The sequence below is a fragment of the Sarcophilus harrisii genome, chromosome 2, assembly GCF_902635505.1.
Source record: "Sarcophilus harrisii chromosome 2, mSarHar1.11, whole genome shotgun sequence".
Taxonomy (NCBI): domain Eukaryota; kingdom Metazoa; phylum Chordata; class Mammalia; order Dasyuromorphia; family Dasyuridae; genus Sarcophilus; species Sarcophilus harrisii.
Window position 1 is genome coordinate 405,127,917 of NC_045427.1, and position 20,904 is coordinate 405,148,820.

Here is a 20,904-nt window from a genome sequence, read left to right on the forward strand (position 1 = left end):
TTTTACTTGTCTTTGCTGCAGATATAATAACTTTGTAAAAGAACAGCCTTAGAATACATAATCTCTGACATAGGAGTTAGTTATGTATGGTGGGTCTATGATCCCTGTTACCTGGAAAGTACCAAGGATCTCTTGGACTCAGGCATTAGGATCTGAAATATCCTAGGAAAACTGGGTATCTGCACTAACACCAGCATGAATGTAGTGAATCCTCAGGAGTTGGGGGGAAGGGAGACATGAAATTGCCAAAAGGAAGATTGAGATGGTCTAGTTTAGAGCCTGAGTGGGTTGGACCTCTCATACTTTATCAGTGGTAGAAATGGGACAGTGGATCGCTTCAGTACTTTCACCCTAGATAAGATGGGGAGACTTTAAAAAGAAGCAACTAATTTAAATTTAAAGGAAAAAAAAAGACTGTGGAAACTAATCTTCAGAGGAGAGCAGCAGTTTTACATAGAAACTATCAGATCTGGAATTAGAATCTAAGATAAAATCAATTATTCTTTCCATGATACTAGGCTAGATAACATATGGGCTGATTAATTGGGGAAAGGTAGCCCAAGATTTCATTTTTATATAAATAACTCATAGAGTAAATGATCCTTCCTCCTCCCTTAACACTGAAAATGAAGAATTAACTGTATTATTATCAGTGGATCATCAGTATCAAGGAGAACTTGCTGTACAATTGTCCATTGTGGGCAGCATCACAGTGAAGATGAGAACACTGTTATAACCTGGTGACAGTGGCCCGTACGTGCAATGAATTGCAGCTGGCAAGATTGATTGTGCCCTATTTTCCCAAGTGGCACCAAGCAAACAAGGCCCTAGCAATTATGCCTGCATTGCAAACTGAGGGAGATTCCCAGGGCTGTCAGGGGCTAAATGAAATATCACTGCCTGTTACAAAGGTAGGAAGAGCCCTTAGAAACCACCAGCATCCTGCAAGGCACTGGGGCTACTAACTACATAAACACACACACACACATACACACACACACATCTCTTCTTACTTTATAAACCAGTCAGTCTTTATTTTTGGGGAAATCTTGGAAGGAAAATGTACCAAGATATTGGAGAGTAATATAAGACCAATACTCCAACTCCAACTTCTACTGCCATCCCTTACTAGTCCTGCCTTGCTTCCTGTTACTCTGCATCCTCTAGCCACAAGTGGCTATAACTCCAGGAATTATAATTTGCTTTCTTAGGACCATTAGATTTTTGATTTTATCAAAGCTTTTCAAGTTTAACTCATCATTTAATAGATGAGGAAACAGGTTCAGGGAGTGACTTAGTTACAGTCATACAGATAGTAAGTATCAAAAGCAGAATTTGAAATCATGTTTTCTGACTTCAGATACACTGATTTCCCCCCACTGTACCATTCTTCTGTTTACTCATTTTTATATTTTCTTACAAAGGTCCTTTTTGTCTATATGTCTGTGTATGTGTGTGTTTTTACATTATCCTTTGCTAGATTTTTCAGTTTTTTTGAAGACTTTCCTCCAATACAGTAGGATTTTCCTGAAGGTAGAATCTACATTAGATGTCATAGAATGGAAAATCTTCTAAGGTAGGGGTTCTTTCACTTGTTGAGTTGGGGACTCCATGACGTCAGAGACCATATTACTTCCTTCATGTTCATCACAGACTTCTGTCCAAGTACAGAACTTGAGAGGAAGATACTTACTGCAGTGGTGACAGTCATAGGGGTCCTCAAATTTTTAAATAGGGGGCCAGTTCACTGTCCCTCAGACTGTTGGAGGGCCAGACTATAGTAAAAACAAAAACTTTGTTTTGTGGGCCTTTAAATAAAGAAACCTCATAGCCCTGGGTGAGGGGGATAAACATCCTCAGCTGCTGCATCTGGCCCACGGGCTGTAGTTTGAGGACCCCTGGAACAGCTTTCATCTCACACGTATAGATCAATGCTAATTTGAATGAAAGTACAGAGATGGGGAAAATCTTTCCATATGTTTATGACCCTCACTCACAGTTATGCTCAGTCTCTCTCTCTGAGTGTGTATCATCCTTCTCAAGGTTCCTCTGATTGCTAGGAGAAGGCACCAATGCTATAATCCTACTCTTTCTATTTCTTAATTAACAAACAAGCATTTATTAAACACTTTATATATGAAGGCATTGTGTTAAGAGCTGGGGATACATTTTAAAAAAGGGTCAAGCCACAAAAGTCATTCTTTTCTCACAGAGCTTTGGGAATTTGAGGGGAAGAGAGGTGGAAGTGAACAATATATAAATATGATCATATTGGGGAGATACATGGAGAAGATATAGGCAGATTATATATCAGGGACATCAAGAAAAGAATGCTAAGCTAAGTGAGGGAGGTTTAAGTGACAAATTTAGGACATATTTTATCCTCGAGGTAAATAGAGAGCTACTGGGGTTCATTAAGTGGAAGCTGATGGTGGCAGCTAATATGATCAAACTCACTTTAGGATAATCATGGTAGCAGTTGTATGGGGATGAATTGGTATTCAGAGAAACTTGAAGCAAGGGTTCTAATTAGAAGTTGATTGTCATAGGCCAAATGAGAAATGATAAGGTTCTGTTCTTGGGTGACTGTGTGAGTGGGTAGAAGGGGACATAAAAGAGATATTGCTGGGCTGTAAGTAGTGAGAAGGGGACTTATAGAAGAGATTGTTGTGAAGTAGAAAAGACTAAATTTGGCGAGGGATTTGATATATGAGGAAAGTAGGAAGGAGGAATTGAGGAGAACATGGAGGATGAAAACCTAGGAAACAGATTATACTTGTGCCTTCAAAAGTTATAGGGAAATTTGAAGGAAGATAAGGTTTTTGGGGAAAGATGATGAATTTTGAGGGGCATGCCTGTGGGATATCCTCTATAAAATGTCTGATCGACATTTGGAAATACAAGATTAAAACTAGAACTTGATATATGGATCTGAAAATCATCTGCTTAGAAATGACAGCTGAACCCTTGGGACTTGATGAGATTGCCAAGTGAGAGTATATAAAAGAAAGATAAAAGAGTCCAAGATATAATCTTGAGACACATTAACAGAGACTTGACAGAGATAAAAAATATATATATAGTATAGGAGAACAAGAAGTCCTCCCATAGGTGGGAGGAGAGCCAAGAAAGCACGAAGCTGAATTTCGATCTTGATGAAGTCCTCCTAAGAAGAGTGTACCATACCATCCAAACCATAGTGAGTTGAATATTGACTGAATTTTCACCTCTTTTAGGGTCTTCCTGAGGGCCATCAACAAGTTTGCAGAAACCATGAATCATAAGTTTTTGGAGAATACAAACTTTGAATTCCAGGTGAGTGCTAGATTGGGACAGATTTAGTTCTTTAACATCTCCACACCTTGTACCCTCTTTCCACTCCAGTCCTCACCACTCTGGTTTCCTTTCAAGCAGCTAGATGGCTTACTGGATAGCATAAAGCTTCAGACTTCGAGTGAGGATACCACCTTAGGCACTTATTAGCTTTGTGACCCTGAGAAAGCAACTAACTTTTCTCTTTCCTCCATTTTCTCAACTGTAAAATGAGAGCCTTGTACTTAATGGACTCCAAAGTCTTGTCTACCTTTAAATCTATGATTCTGTGCTCTTCTTCTTTTATGCCATTTCCTTTTTTATATTTGCCTATCAGATTAAATGTCTTTTTGTACCAAGTGCCCAAAGAATCTACAAGGTGGAGGTCTGCTGGGGGAGTTCTGCTCTGATGAGTTGTGAGGGTAGGAAATGAGGAGGTTTCCAGGTTTAGGCAGAGCATACTTGATTGAAGAGTCTTTAACTGAGCAGAGTATGCAAATGGTGACTCTAATGGATCTGGTGCTGAATTTATATCAACACAGAGATGCTAAGCATGCAATGTCACAGTGGATTCCACCTTTGAAAAATTCATCACATTTTCCCCCATTTACATTCATTAGGGCTGTAAAAGCAGTCATGGGCAGACACTGAATGATGATTTACAATTAAAATCCCCTGTGTGGCTTGGTGGCAGCAAACCTTTCCATAATGTTATGTTCTGTGCTCATCCAAGGACCTTGGCAAACAGCCTCTGTGATATTAGGGGGATGAACTCATTCTCCCTTCTATCCTGGGACCACTGAGATGAATAGAGATTCAGATGAGAAGCTTGCACAAATGGTAAGCTAGGAGCAAAATGAGGAGGAAAAGAAACTAAAGTCAATATTTCTGTTTTAGCAGAAATCCAGATTGTTACCTTCGGAATACTGAAAAAAAAATCTCTTCTCCCCACCCTAAGGAGGTTACATTAACAAAACATTAATACCTGGCTTCTAGAGGTCTTACTGCTGACATGGGAATTGTCTGCCTATGACATAGTGTAATAAAAAACATGGGGTGGATACTGGGAGTCAGGAGGTTTGAGTTCTAATTTCAGTTCTGTCACTGCACCTGTGGGAATTTAGGCAAGTCTGTTTGACTCATGAACCCTCCAGCTTGAGAAGTAACTGAATAAGGATTTGTTCCACAACATCCATGACAAATGGTCATCCAGTGTTTGTTTTTTATTTGGATGCCCTTAGTGCAGAGAAAACCCCAAATCTCCTGAAACTGTTCTTTCTACTTTTAAATAGTTCTAAGTATTAAGAAGTCCTTGCTCACATCAAGCCTAATTTCCCCCCCTTTGGAGTCCTTATCAGTTGTTCCCTGTTCTGTCTTCTGAAACAGAGAAAGTCTAATTACTCTTCCACATGACATCCCTTTAAATACTTGAAGAAAACTATCATGTCCTCCCTAACCACTGCTAACTAAGTCTTCTCTTCTCTAGACTAAATGTCCTTTATAATTCTTGTCAAGAATTCTCTGGATGGCATTCCAGCTTTAAAATGTCATTCTTGAAATATGACATAAAGAATTTAACATCCTTTTCCAGATGTAGTTTCATAAGGGATAGCTCACTGTCCCAGCTTCTACCAAGAACACTTCTGACCAACCTCCATGGATAAGCAAGTAACCCCAAGAGCCCTGAGAATAGAAGTATAATGGCTCTGCTTTTAGCCCAGCAACCACAGCCATCATTTACCCACTGCAGAGAAAAGGCTCTTACTATCTGCCATTGCCTGTACTATGTTGTTAGTCAGTTGACCACCATCTTAAAATCAGATACTCTACTTCACTCCCCCCCATACACATCTCTTCAGGAACCCCACTGCTACCAAAGGCTCAAAAAAAAAGTGCTTACCGTGAAACTATCAAATAAACATCAGAAAGTGATATAGTTTTACTTATGGGTATGACACTTAAAACATGATTTAGTTTCTATATTAATGTTGTATTATTTTAACCATGGAGTCTTGTCATTAAACTTGCAACTTACATTTCTAAGGTGATTTGCTTCTCTCCCTCCCATTTAGAATATGAGAGCAGAGATTGAATTATTTTTCTCTTTGGATGATTGAAAATTAGGATTTGACACATCATAAGTATTTTAATATATTATTTTTCTTACACCATTCATTCATTTGCTCATTCATTAAAAGTGGTGTAATGGGATAGTTAACCCATTACTTCTAGACATGGTATCTCTCTTAATGCTACTCAAAATCACATTATATTTTATTATATCAATTGTTATATCAATCTGTTGATTTATGTTGTAGTCCATTAAAATCCTTATAGATCCTTCTTAGACCCCAGCATTGGACTAACTCCCTAATCTTAGACTTCTGAAACTGATTTTTAGAACCCATCTATAAAGCTTTGTATTTGTTCTTTTACAATTTCTTCTTAATAGATTTTGCACAATTTTCTAATCTGCCAAGATCTTTTTTGGATCTAGACTCTTTTACTAACATAGTAACTATCTTGTCTATTTTAGCACTTGTAAATTTGATAAAAAAATATCCATTAATCAAATCACTGTTAAAAATATAAAAAAAAAAGTGAAGCTACCCAGGGTCAAGGAAAGATCTATGTGGCAATCCACTAGAGACATTCTACTCAATTGATACTGAGTCATTCTTAATTCCTTTAGCCTGGTAATTCAAGCAATTCCAAATCCTCTTAAGTCTACTATTATCTAGAAAACACTCTATAGCATGAGAGATTTTATCAAATACTTTACAAAAATTTAAGTAAACTAGCTTTAGTACTATACTTACTAGGATAACAATATTATTATTATTAAAAATAAAATAAGACTAGGTTGATATGACATGGTCTTTGTGGTTATATAATTCTTTTATATATGTCCACTAGTTGTCTTTTTATTAAAGTTTTTTTATTAAAAATTGAGACTTCTCTTTTTGAAAATCATCCTTCTTTAGTCCCATAAAACCATTCTAATTCTCTGCAGTCTTTCAAATCACTGATGATGCTTCAGCAATCATATTTGTAAGAGCTTTCAGGACCTTGGAATGTACTTAGTCTTGTCCTGGTAACTTGAACTCATTGCTTGTTTCCCAAATATCTCTCAATTTACCTTAAGCTTTTACTCTTAGCAATAATTATTTGTCCTGCTTTTTCCACCTCAAAAGTTTCTTGACAGATAAAATATAAGCAAAATAACATTTGAGAAATCTTCTCTCCTTCATTCAACATCACCATCTTATTCACTGTGAATTCACAGAATTTACAATAATTCTGTCCTTCCTTTGATCCTTTTTCTTTTTAGGATATTTTAAATCCACTTTTTTGTTGTCTTTAACCTTCCTCACTAGCCCAAGCACATTCTGAGCTTTGATGCTACTAACATCATTCTAATGCCACCAATTTATATTTTGATATTCATGCTTCATTATTTGAACTTGCTTCCATCTTCTATACCAACTTGTAAAAAAATCTAAGTTGGTAAGTGAAGCCCCTTTATATCCACATCTCTCTTTAGACCACTCTCTCATTTTATCCTCATCACAATTATTTATATATATTAAGGTTTTTATTCTACAGAATTTTCCATTGCTCATAGGGTGACTTTCCATGCATGGGTTTCATTCATAGGATTCTACTCCTCCTTTCTCCAAACCCTTTCAAATCTGTTTGTCCTGAGTCTAGGGTTCACATCAGGTTATGCTTAACTTTCCTTTAAATCACTGTCACAAATTCTGATTTGGCATGGTCATAATGTTCCTCTTAATCCTCCCCCCTATCAAGGGCTCTCATCATTTTTGCTTCATCAAGCAAAGTAGCTCTTTTTGCTAATGAGAGTCAAGTCCAGAATAGTAATTCCTCTCATTGACATTACTATGTTTTAATGGATGAAATTATTAAGTCAAGAAATTAACTACTCTTGTTTTAGTGAAGTTCCAAGTTCTTCATCACTGTTATATCATGTCTTTATGCCAGGGTTGTGATCTATTTACTGAACTTCTCATCTCAATATAGATGATGGTTATTCCAGGCATGGGAGTTGATCATGGGGAGGCCAAACATACCTCAATGTATTAGGATTGTCAATTAGCCTTGCTTATTACCTGTACTTCATACATTTGTGTACAGAAATCTGGTCTAAAAGTTTTACTACTGGTTCTTTTGAATTTTGGATCCTATGAATTTCTGGGTATTTTTGCATTATCCTTCTTTAAACATTTACATATTTAAATAAATATATTTTTCTATGGTCATCTAATTTGCTATATATGTATCATATGTGATATATATATATATATATATATATATATATGATTTCAAATCCTTTTGATTAATATTTCCAGACAAGACTTGACATACATACTTTACTGCCTGTGAATAGCTGTAGCAGCAGGCCAGAACTGATCCAGTGCCATCTGCCAATTGGGTAGGACCCAGCTGCAGCATCTGTTAATGTTCTTTCAAAATCCTCAATCTCCTTAAATCCCCCTTCACTCCATCTCAGCCACACATTAGGATGATCACCCATTAGATCTCATTATTACCCACAAGTCTTCCACTTCTCACTTAAAAAATTCTGATAATTCCTCTATTTGACTATAATTTCCTATCCTTCCAGTGCTTCCTATTCCTCACCCTCCTAACACATTCTTTACCCTTATCAAGATCTCGAGGCCCTTTGGGCCTTAGGACTGCTGACTTCATCTCCTTCCCTCTTCATTTTTGACCCTATTCAAATCTATGTTGTTTTCTTTACTTGAGTTCTTGCCCCCTTGTCCCATCTGCACGCATCTTGCCAAACTTTAACCCTAGACTGTTCACATTGTCCAAGTTTTCCACTTCTACTCATATACTATTGAATGAAGCTTGAGGAAATCATATAAATCTGCTGCTTGGGTGTATTATAAATTCATATTATTCAGTTTCAACTAGGTCCTCACAGAAACAAGACAGTTTTTTTTAAAAGCTCTTTAATGGTTTTGTATCTCATAACAGACAAAACTTTTTTCTAACCTTTTTCTCTCCTCAAGTCTGCCCTGCTTTCCTTTACTCCTCTTCTTTGTCCTATCACAAAGACCTTGCCAATTACTTTGCTGAGAAAATTGAGGCTGTTTGAAGTAAGTTCTCCTTTCTATCATTGTTGTTATCTCAAATTGACATTTTTCACTACTCTCTTCTCCTCACCTTCAGTCTTTTTCAATAGGGTAACCAACTTCTCTAGATTCTACATTCATTCTCTCATTCTTTCCCATTTTCTCCAGTAGATTGAAAACTCAGTTGTCATACTCCTTCCCCCTCCCCCTTGTCTTTCTCTCTCATCTGCATTCATATTTGGAGGACTCAGGTCCTCCTGTGCTTTATCCACTGGACTCCTAGTCATCCCTTCCCTTGAATTTTCATCCTCTTCTCTATTGCATCCTTTCCTATTAGTCATGTCTTCCTCATCTTTAAAAACAATCTTTATTAGACCCTTCCATTCACTCAAGATGCTGCCCCCTTATGTCTCTTCTATTTCTTAGCCAAACTCTTAGGGGAAAAAACACTATTTAGGTTCACTGGCTCTTCATACTCTCTTGTCAGTCCTACATACTTTGCAATCTGAAATCTGACCTTCTCCCTGAACTGAAATTTTTCTCCTCAAAGTTATCAATAATTTTATTGTTAGGATGATCTTTTATTCAGGCTTATACCTCTAAAAACCATTTGCGTCATTTGATACTGTTGATTGATACTTTCTCAAACTCTAAGAGCTTTACACTCTTCTTTACTAGATCATTCAGATCTTGACCCTTATCTGTGAATATCACCAAAAGCTTTGTCCTCAACCCCTTCTCTCTCTTTCTACAGTCGCTCTCTCTTGGTGACCATATCATCTCTCATATGTTTAAATATCACCACTCTGAAAATAACTCCCAGACCTATAATGTCCGTCACTGATCTCTTTCCTGAATTTCATCTTATATCACCAAATGCCTGTTGTTCATTTCACATAGAATATCCTGGTGATATTTCAAACTTGAAATTTCTAAAATAGGGCTCATTATCTTTTATTCCAAACCTACCTCTCTTCTAAACTTTCTTCTTTCAATAGAAGGCACAAACACCTTCCTTCTCACTTAAATAATAAATTTGTCTTCCTACTTCAGGATTCTCTCCACTTCAGTCCATTATCCACACTGCTGCCAAGTCAATTTTCTTTAAGCACAGAGATGACCTCTTCCCTTCCCTACTCAATGAACTCTAGCAGCTTCACATTGCTTCTAGATTTAAATGCAAAGTTTTTAGCATTTAAAACTTTTCATTACTTAGCTCCAATTTATCTTTCCAGCCTCAATGGATATTGGTCCTTTTCCTGCACTATTCTATCCAGTCATACTGGCTTTCTCTATGTTCCTCAATCATATCATTTCCCATTACCAGGTTTTGCATTGACTGTTCCTCATGTATTCCTTTCTCATTTCTGTCTTGTTTAATCTCTTTTTCTTCAAGAGATAACTTAAACATAGGATTCTACATGAAACTGTCCTTGCTACTATTTCTGTTCTCCTTCTTAGATGATTTTTTTTATTTGTATTTCTTCTCTTTATATGTCCTCTTTTTGTTTCCCTTAATAGAATGTAAACTCTTTTGAAGTAAAGATTGTTTAACTAATTAGATTTGTATTCTAAGCAAGTAGCACGGGACCTAACTATAGTATCTTTTTAATAATACATGTTGATTGCTTGATAAATGTTACATTTACTCCATCCATGTTAAATACCCACCATCCCTGACCAAGATACCATCATTCTTATATTTTAACCTATGATTTAAAAACCAAATATCATTCTTCAATGTATTTTTAAGAAAAATCAATTTTGTTTTATTTTCATCTCTGAATTTTTTTCTATGCCACTTTCCCCTCCATTACACACTGAGAAAGCAAGGAAAACAAAATCTATTACAAATATGCATAAAATATACACATAAAACAAATTCCCTTATTTATTGTGTCCAAGAAAGGTGGGCAGACAGTGATAAGAGTGAGAGGGGAGAAAAAGAAGGAGGAGAGAAAGAGAAACAGAGAAAGCAATAGAGAAAATGCTTAACACCTTCTCCTATTTGCTTTTCTCTCATTACTCATGCCCCTAAGGCTTCAAATTGCTTGCCTAAGATTCCATAGTTCTAGAAACATCTTTTCCATATGTAAAATGGAAATAATAAATCTGAATGTACTTTAAAAAGTTAAAGATTCTCTATAAATATAAGGTAGACTATAATAGGTATGAAGATATATTTTTGTTAGGTTCATCACATCTTACCTTCCATCCCAGTTAAGGAATGGAGAGAGATGACATACCTCTGAGCTCTGCTACTAGGGATAACAAGCAAGGTATTCCCCATTTATTTCCCCCTAAGGCGAGGCTACTTTATTCTTCATGGTATATTTTATATTTTTGAGAGGAAATAAAATTCCACTTGTGCTTTTCAAATCAGGCAAGTGGAGGAATGTTTCATCCTCCTCCAGATGCCTGCAGGCCCCACATCATTCTGTTACAAAGTATATTTGAGGAAGGTTACAATTCCATTGCTATTTGTAGGGGCAGTGAAAAATGGTACAGTGGAGGATTGGAGGGGATGCTCTGGTAGATTGGTTTGTTTGATAGCTACAGAATTTATAATCTGATTGATGTACTCTTCATGATCTGTGAGTGCTGGCAGTCATAACCCAGGTCCTGACTTAACAAAACCATCTTTCTTCTCCTTATTGTAAGGGGTCTATCTCAGAAAATGCTGGGGTTCAAGCCTCTTTCTCCAAGATGAAAATTTCAAGCTGAAAAATCCAGTGAGATTCAAGAATTGTGGAGTTTGGTCTAAGAACAGTTTGAAGGCTTAGTCATAAAATAGCTAAAGTACTAGCCTTGATGTCAAGAAGACATGAGTTTGAATCCTACCTTAGATGTGATCCTGGATCATGTGATCCTGGATATCGTGGCTTAAACTCTTCTAGCCCCAATAACTACATGGTTATTGTGAAGATCAAATGAAATGATATGTGTAAAGCACATTGCTAACATTAAAATGCTATATAAATTATATCTATTGTTATTAATAGTAGTAGTAGTTCTGGATGATTCACTGTGATAGGACTGAGACCTCAGGAGTTATTTCCAAAGATATATGACTGGAGGAAGACAGTTTTTGCTCTTTAGAGGGGAGAGGAGTACGGTGATGGGGTCAGAATGTGTCACAATTTCATGACTAGAAAATAGAGTAGTGGCCAACATAAAAAGAGAAATGAAGTAATTTTCTCTTCTAAGAGAGTTACAGAAGAGAATGACTGAAAGTTTGTGACCCTTAGGCTACTTTTCAGTTTTGTCTATGTTCTCTTTCCTTGCCTATTGTGACAATGGATTTGTTCTCTGTACCATGGCTGTGGTGCCCCCATTCTTCTTTTAGAGTTTCATTAATTATAAATTTATTAGCAGCAGGCCTAGTATCCATCTTGATGCAGAGCAGTTTTGGCAGCTTCTGTCCAGTGAAGGGGGATGGTTAGTTCAAACTTGAATTTTAATTCTCCAGGATAAGCTTTCCTGTCCTCATTCAGAGATCCGACATTCCATCATCTCCCTCAGCTTCATGGCCAAATGTATAAACATACTATGTGCAAAATAGTCCACTACCCTCAGTGTAGACAAGGAAACACACACTGCCAGTCCAAGTATCCTTATTGAGTGACTAAAAGGCAAAGTCCCTGATCTTTGAGTTGGGTCACCTAATTCCACAGCCAGACTTGGAAACCATCCCCTGGACTTTTCTCTTTCTAAATAAGGTTACAGGGAAGCATTGTGACAGAAGTACTGTGTTTGTTCTAGTCACAGTTTTGCCACCAATTTGGTGTGAAAACTTGAATTAGTCACTTCTGAGTGGTTGGATTCAATAACCCCATTACTTCCTTTCCAGCTCTTTGATTGGGAAGATCTTGGAGTTTTCAGAGGTACCACCCCATTGATTTATAGATACTAGTGGGTTTGCTGTTCAAATCTAATGTAGACCTTTATTCTGAGTGGGTTTAGAGCAAGAAGGAATCTTCAATTCAACAAAATCCTTTGTTAAGTGTCTGCTGTGTGCTTAGTGACATGCTAAGTGCTATATTCAGTCTCAAAAACAGGAAGTGATGCAGTTGTAAGTGACACTGAAACAGAAAGGATTAGTCTTGGTCCTAAATGATAAAGATTATAACTGGTGATATAAAATGGCATCATATACTGGTGGTCAAAGGCATGAAGGCTGCTTCAGCACATGGAGAGAAATAGCACTTGGTTTTCTGAAGTATAATGAGCTAAATTATAATATTTTTTAAAATAATAAGTTTTTATATCACAATGATTTCTACATATAGTATCTTCCATGCCCCAGCATTAAATCCTATCTTATAATAATAAAAACAGTTAAGCAAAAACAATTGATAGAGTGATTGTCTTATGATGTATGTACTGCTTTGTTTCCTTAGCCCCATCTCCCTATTAAGAAGTGAGAATTGGGTTTCATTATTTGTTCAATAAATTTCACATAGAAGAGTTTTGATGCACTCTGTATTTTAAATAAGTGATAGGCAGAGAGGGTCTAGGACTCCTAAAAGATATTGATTGACTTTGGAAGTTTTCCATGAAAGAGAGGAGAGATTCAGCATTATTCTAGTTCACGAGTAACTATGGCTTGGGGAAGAGGGAGGTAATCAGAGTCCAATGTCAGTCATTTTTCATTAATAATTAGATTAGGGATATATCTTAAGTGACTTGGGAAATTGGTAAAGACTTTGTGGAGGAGATGGCATCTCAGTTATAGCTCAAAAGAAAGATAATTCTTAAGCATATCAAGAAGAAAGTAAAAGATATCCTAGAAAGCAAACCAATTTGAGCACAGCTATAGAGACAAAACAGACATGGATTGTATTGTTGACATGCATCTGAGATAATTTGCAAACCAATTTGACTAGATTGAAAGACATGGTTTTGAAGAATGGGAAATAAAATGGAGAGGGTAGTGGGACATTAGAAAGAATATCGACTCCACAGATGGATTTCAGAAAAAAACTAAAAAAAACTTACATTAACTGATGTTAAGTGAAGTAAACAGAACCAGGAGAACATTACACACATAAAAGCAAGATTATGTGATAATCAACGATGATAGATTTAGTTCTTCTCAGCAATACAATGATTCAAGACAATTACACAAGACTCATGATGGGGATTACTATTCACATCCAGAGAAAGAACAAAAAAGTCTGAATGTAGATTAAAGCATACCATTTTCACTTTTTTCATGGTTCCCCCCTTTTTTCTTTCTTTTTTTTTAGTTTTCAACATTCATTTTTGTAAAATTTTGTGTTCCATTTTTTCTCCCTCTCCTTTATGTTCTCTTCCCAACCCAGCAATCTGATATAGATTAAACAAGTACAATCCTTTTAAACATGTTTTCATATTTGTCATGTTACACAAGAAAAATCAGATCAAAAGGGGGGAAAAATCAAAAGGGGGGAAAAACCATGAGAAAGACAAAACAAACAAATAATGACAAAAAAGTGAAGATACTATGTTTCAATCCACATTTAGTTTCCACAGATCTCTGTCTGGATGCAGATAACATTTTCCATTCCATGTCTATTGGAATTATCTTTGTTTACCTCTTTGCTGAGAAGAGCCTATGCTATGGGTTTTTTAAAGCATTTTTTAGATGCATGCCTAATTCATTAATCCATTTCTTTATTTTATTCATGTAAGCATCTAGAGATATTAAATTTCCCCTTAAGAACTGCTTTGGCTACTTCCCATAAGTTTTGGTATGTTGTCTCATTACTGTCATTCTCTTGGATGAAATTACTGATAGTTTCTGTGATTTGTTTTTTGATCCACCCATTCTCTAGGATTAAATTATTTCATTTCCAATTAAATTTTGGTCTATTTTTCTCGTGGCTCTTTATTATGCATAATTTTTATTGCACAATGATCTTAAAAGGGTGCACTAAATATTTTTGCTTTTCTGCATTTGATTGTGAAGTTGTTATGCCCTATATAGTCAATTTTTGTGTAGATGCCATGTACTGCTGAGAAAATTCCTTTCTATTTCCTTTCAATTTTCTCCAAATATATAGCATACCTAAATTTTCTAAAATACTATTTACCTCCTTAACTTCTTTCTTGTTTGTTTTGTAATTATATTTATCTAATTCTGAGAGAAGAATGTTGAGATCCTCCACCTGTATAGTTTCACTGCATTTTCTTCTTACAACTCACTTAATTTCTCTAAGAATTTGGTTGCTACACCACTTGGTGTATATATCTTTAATATTGATATTATTTCATTATCTGTGGAATCCTTTAGCAAGATGTAGTTCCCTCCCTTATTTCTTTTAATTAGAACTATTTTTACTTTCAATTGGTCTGGGGTCAAGATCACTATCACTGCTTTTTTTAAAAACTTCAACTGAAGCATAATATATTCTGCTCTAGCCTTTTATCTTTACTCTGTATGTATCACTGCTTCAAATGTGTTTCTTGTAAACAACATATTGTAAGATTCTGTCTTTTAATCTACTCTGCTATTCACTTCCATTTTATGGGAAAGTTCATCCCCTTCACATTCACAATTAAGACTACCAAACTCTGTATTTTCTGCCATCCTATTTTCCCCCATTTATTCTTTAATCTCTTCTTTCACCCTTTCCTTTCTCATCATTTTGCTTCTGATATCTATTTCTCCAAATCTGCCCTCCCTTTTATCTCCCACTTTCTTATTCCTTTCCTCTTGTACTTCTGCCCTTCCTTTGATTAATCTCCCCCTTTCCCTTCTTACTTCCATATAGTGTCAGACAAATTTCTATATCAAACTAAGTAGTTATGTTATTCCCTCTTTGAGCCAAATCCAATGAGCTTAAGGTTCAAACAATACTTATTCTTCTCTCCTTCCCCTTATTGTAATGTGGGATATAGACCCAGTAGAGACACTGTTGGATCAAGGGGTATGCACAGTTTTGTAGTCCTTTGGGCATAGTTACAAAATTTCTTTATATATATATATATATATATATATATATATATATATATATATATATATCATTACATTAAAGTGAACTTAAATCCATATCCCTGTCTCCATAAACCCCTTCTAACTGCCTTGACACAGATATAATTCTCAAGTGTTACAAGTATCTTTTTCCAGTTTAGGGGATGTGAACAATTTAACCTTAAAAAACATTTTTTTTTCCTTTCCTATTTACCTTTTATACTTTTTTTGAGGCTTGTGAAAGATAAAATTTTCTGCTCAGCTCTTGTCTTTTCATCAAAAAATGATTGAAAATCTCCTGTTTTCTTGAATGTCCATCTTTTCCTGTGAAAGATAATACTCAGTTTTGCTGCATAGTTGATTCTTGGTTCAAAGCTTCTTTGCCTTCCAGAATATCATATTTGTGTCTCTCTAGTCCTTTAATGTGAAAGCTGCTAGGTCCTGGGTAATTCAGATTGTGGCTCCTTGATATATGAATTGTTTCCTCTGATTCCTTACAATATTTTCTACTTGATCTAATAATTCTAGAATTTAGCCATAATATTCTGTAGAGTTTTCATTTTGGGATCATATTCAGGATCAGTGTATTCTTTCCATGATTATTTTACCTCTGCTTCTAGTATATCAGAGCAGTTTTCCTTAATGGTCTCTTGAAAAATAGTGTCCAGGCTCTTTTTTTTTGATCATGGCATTCAAGTAGCTCAGTAATTCTTGGATTATCTCTCCTGGATTTATTTTCTAGGTCAGCTGTTTTTCCAATGATATTTTGCATTTTCTTCTATTTTTTTTCATTTTTAAAATTTTGATTTATTGTTTATGTCTTGTTGACTCATTTCTAATTTTTAATGATTATTTTCTTTGGTTAGCTTTTTTTTTTATATCTCCCTTTGCATTAGGTCAATTCTACTTTTAAAGGATTTGTTTTCTTTAATGGATTTGTTTTTCATTTCTTCAGTTCTATTTTTTAAGGAGTTGTTTTCTTCAGCCTACTTCTGTGCTTCTTTTTCTAAGCTGTTGACCTTTTATCCTCAAGTTTTCATAATTCTCTTGCATAGCTCTCATTTATTTTTCCCATTTTTCTTTTATTTCTCTTATTTGATTTTAAAAAAATTTCTGAGTTCTTCCAAGAGAAACCTTTGAGCTTGAGACCAGTTCATATCCCACTTTGAGGCTTCTCTTGAATGCATTTTGCCATTTCTCTCCTCTTTGGGGTTTGTGCCTGATCTTCCCTGTTGCCATAATAACTTTCTATGGTCAAGTGAGACAGACCTTTCTTAAAGGTCCTTCCAAGGTATCTTAAGCTGGAAAATTGTTTCACTCCAAATGTTTGTGGCTTCTGTAACTCCAGAATCCATTCAGAGGCTTGGTGTAGCTTCCTGGTTTCTCTCCACTGTGTCTTCTTTCTTCTTTTACAACATGATTATGTTGTATAAAATATGTTTAGCATGATTTTGTGTGTGTATAAACTATATCAGATGGCTTACTACCTTGGTAAGGAAGGGAAAAGAAAAAAAATTTGGAACATAAAATCTTATAAAAAATGAATGTTGAAAACTATCTTTATATGTAATTGAAAAAATAAAATAGGATTTACAAAAAATATTGACTCTAAAGTTAAAATAAAAAGGTTCAAATCTTACTTACAGTGCATATTCCCTCTTTGCCTTTGAGAAAATTATTTAAGTGCACTCATTTTCTTCCTCTATAAAATGAAAAGGTTGAACTAGTTAGACTCTGAGGACTTGTCTGTCTAGTTTTAGATTTGGGATTATGTAATGCTGAGTTGAGAGGGAATTTCTATGGGAAAGAGTAATTGTTGGTAGATGGTATCAGAGCTATGATAGGTACAAAGAATCATTTCAGGTGCAGGAAGGACAATGGCCTTCACTCATCTTCTATCATCCTTTTATAAAATCAATGAGAATAATTTCTTCCCATCATCCAGAGTTACCTTTTCTATGAAGTTTTTCCATGACATAGAATGACTAGTACTTGAAATTTCAATTGCTCCATTTTAGACTTGACTTCAAAGAAGATATTTGAGAAGGTACCTCTCCCTACGTCTTTGCAGTTATGAGAGATTATGGGTGTGTATTACTGTACTTACACCAGACTTTTTCAATAAATTGTTTAGTTTTGCTGTACTTTTCCCCCTTCCTTTTTTAATTATTCAGTATAAGAGATAGCTTTCTGGAAGGATGGAGATAAGGAAAAAATACACTGAGAAATGTTGTGATGTAAAAATGAAAAGTATTAATGAAAATTTATTTGTTGTATAGATGGACATGTTAATCTTACCTAAGTGAAGGTCAAGAAGAAGATCAAGAAATAAACTTGAAAATAAAAGTGATATCCTAAGGGGAAAACACCAGCTTCACTGAAGCCCTTGGTTATAATAGGATTTTTAACAGGACTGTAATAGAACAGGCATCTTGCTAGGCTGGCTTGGATTTGTTTTCAGGATTAATATTTTACCCATTGTGCTCTGCTTTTCTTGTGTGGCCACCTTGAAATCTGAATTTTCTCATGTAAAAAAACCAATAATTCTTTTCATGAAGCATGTATGTGTTTTCCTTCTTCCACTGGCTTGTTTTTCATCTCATGAATTTCAGTGTGAGGATGTGTGATTCCTCAGCTTAGTCAAACAATGGGAACACATTTTAAATTTAAGGCCAAGGAAACACATTTTAAATTTAAGGCCATGTATATCCTGCTTTTCAGCTGGTGTTCAAGAGATTAATATGACCTGCTGTGACCTGAAAAAAAAGCATCTGAATAGAAAGACCAGTGCTCCCACACAAAGCTTTATGTTTGGATTAGGACCTGGGGGGGGTGGGTTACTAAGGAAACTGAAGTTTTTTTGATAATCCTCATTGTTTCTAAGATGGAATTTGGTTTTTCTTGGTGGGGGGGGGGGTGCAGAATAAATGCTTTATTGAAGAGAAAATGAAAACTAAAAGATTTTTTAAAAGATGGAATCACTCAACACCTTTTGCACACTTAGCACTGTTTACACTCCATATTAAGGTGTAGCATTTTCAATCTCTCAGGCAGTTTAGATCTTTTCTCAATATTTTGAGTGAATTGGAAAGAATAAGAGATTCAGAGGCAAGCAAAGGAAAGACTGTGTTCAACTGGGATTTTTTTTTTTTTTTTTTTTTTTTTACTCAGAAATATAGACTAATTGCATGGAGTCAAAATGGTGGAGTAAGCAGCAAATCATTGTAATTCTCTCATGTTTAACCTCCAAACAACTGTTTGGAGCTCCCCAAAACAAATCCTGGCATGCAGAGTCAGCAAAAAAATGAGGTGAAACAAACTTTTAGCCCAAGAAACTTGGAAGATCAACATGAAAGGAGTGTCTCACTCAGAAAAAAGAGAATGCAATACAGGAGAGGAAGTATCCCAGTAAGTCAGCATTAAGCCCCAACTAACCAAACCAGCCAGAAATCTTGAGTTCCCATGTAATAGAGTGGGCAAATGTAAACACCAGCCACCCTACCTCCTAGTGCCTCAGTATAACCAGATGAATAGATAGATGAGAGCCTCAATGTATTTTAGCATAGAACTGGGCAAACAGGCAGCCTCCAGTGACCAGACCTTTATGTGTTTCAGCATAGTCTCTGTCAAACAGATAGAAGCCAATTCTGTGGGTGCCTAAGCAAACAGACAGGCCAGAGCAAGGTCTCCCATGTGCTTCAGCATAGCCCTGGGCAAACAGGCATCTAGTAACCAAACCACCACGTGCTTCAATGTAGCCCCAGGAAAATGCAGAAACACTCCACTGTCTTCAATGCATGTTAGACATCAGCAATAGGTCCCTGGCTCAAAACCTCATAAACTGCCAAACCTTCCACCATCCCCTCATCCTAGCATAAGGCTCTCCTTGGACTTCTGAGCAACATCAGTGCATCATCAGGTAAGCAGCCAGGTCTGCAGCCTCTGGCACAAGCATTTTGATTCAGTCATTCTTATAAAGTTTAAATTTAAAAGAAAAGAAAAAGAGCCCAAAAAGATAAGCAAAAAACAATCACAAAAAATAACCTGACCATGGAATATTATTATGCTGACAGGTAAGATCAAGACATAAGCTGAGAACAGGGCAACAATGTCAAAAATATTTTTGGTCAAAATCCCATATTAAAATGGGAAGTAGCAGAAAGAACTTACAGAAGAGTTCAAAAAGAAGCTTAAAATTATATGAGAGATAGAAAAAAATTAGAAAAAGAAATGAGAATGATGCAAGAGAATTATGAAGAGTCAACAGCATGGAAAAAGAAAACAACTCCTTAAAAATACAATTGACCAAATGGAAAAGGAAGTACAAAATCTAACTAAGGAAAGCAAATCCTTAAAAGTTAGAATTGGGCAAGTTGAAGCTGATGACTCTATGAGTCATTAAAAATAAATCAAATTCAAAGAAATGAAAAAAAAGAAGAAAATGTAAAATATCTCATTGGAAAAACTAGTTACTTGGAAAATAGATCTGGGAGAAACAATGTCAGAATCATTGCACTACCTGAAAGTAATAATCAGGAGGACCTGCACAGCATCTTTCCAAAGTTATCAAGGAAAGCTAATATCCTGGAACCAGAGGATAAAAAAGGCATTGAAAAAAATCCATTTATCACCTCAGGAAAGAGATCTCAACCATCAAGCAAAAAATACTTCAAGAGGTTAGAAAGAAATAATTTAAATATCAGGAAGCCACAATCAGGATTACACAGGATTTAGCAGCTGAAACATTAAAGGATTAGAGGTCATGGAACATTCTGGAAAGCAAAACAGCTAGGATTACAACCAAGAATCATCTACCCAGTAAAATTATGCACAGTATTTCAAAGGAAAAATGGTCACTCAATGAAATAGAAGGATTTCAAGCGAGAAGACTAGAACTGAATAAAAAAATATGATCTATAATATCAAGACCCAAAAGAAACCTAAAAAGGGAAAAGAAATCATAATTATAAAGGATTCAATGAAGTTGAAATGTTTATATCTGTATATGGGAAGATGATACCTGTAATTCTTAAAAATTGTAGCATCAATAGTACAGCTAAGTAGCATAAAGTGAATTTAAGGGAACAACATAAAAATAATTAAGGAATGAGAAAAAGGAGTTCACTGGGTGCAGAAGGAAGGGAAAGGTATATTGGGGTAAATTATTTCAAATGAAGAGATACAAAAAAACCTTTTATAGTGGGAGTGTAGGCAATGGGCATTGCTTGAACATTATTCTGATCAGTAGTGGCTCAAAGAGAACAATATGTACAATCAGTTGAATATAGAAATCTATCTTACCTAACAGGAAAGTAGGAGGGGAATAGCTTATATAAAGGGAGGCAGGGTGGCTGCCAGAAGTGAAAGCAGACTTGGGGTAGGTGGTAGAGAGAAGCAAAGCATTGTCAAGGAGGGAAAAGGTGAAAAGAGAGAGAGGACAAACAGGAAGAAAAATAGAATGGACTGAAATACACAGTAATCATAACTATGAATGTGAATGGGATGAATTCCTCTATC

General features: G+C 35.7%; 1 protein-coding gene across 1 annotated transcript in view; it reads left to right on the top strand.

The window, feature by feature from the left end:
- The window catches only part of DOCK2 (dedicator of cytokinesis 2), a 486,757-nt gene that overhangs the window by 388,806 nt on the left and 77,047 nt on the right, over nt 1-20,904 (top strand). Inside the window, exon 30 of the mRNA XM_012552398.3 lies at nt 3,237-3,315. Within this exon, the coding sequence (XP_012407852.1) occupies nt 3,237-3,315 (79 nt within the window). The remainder of the gene's footprint in view (nt 1-3,236; nt 3,316-20,904) is intronic.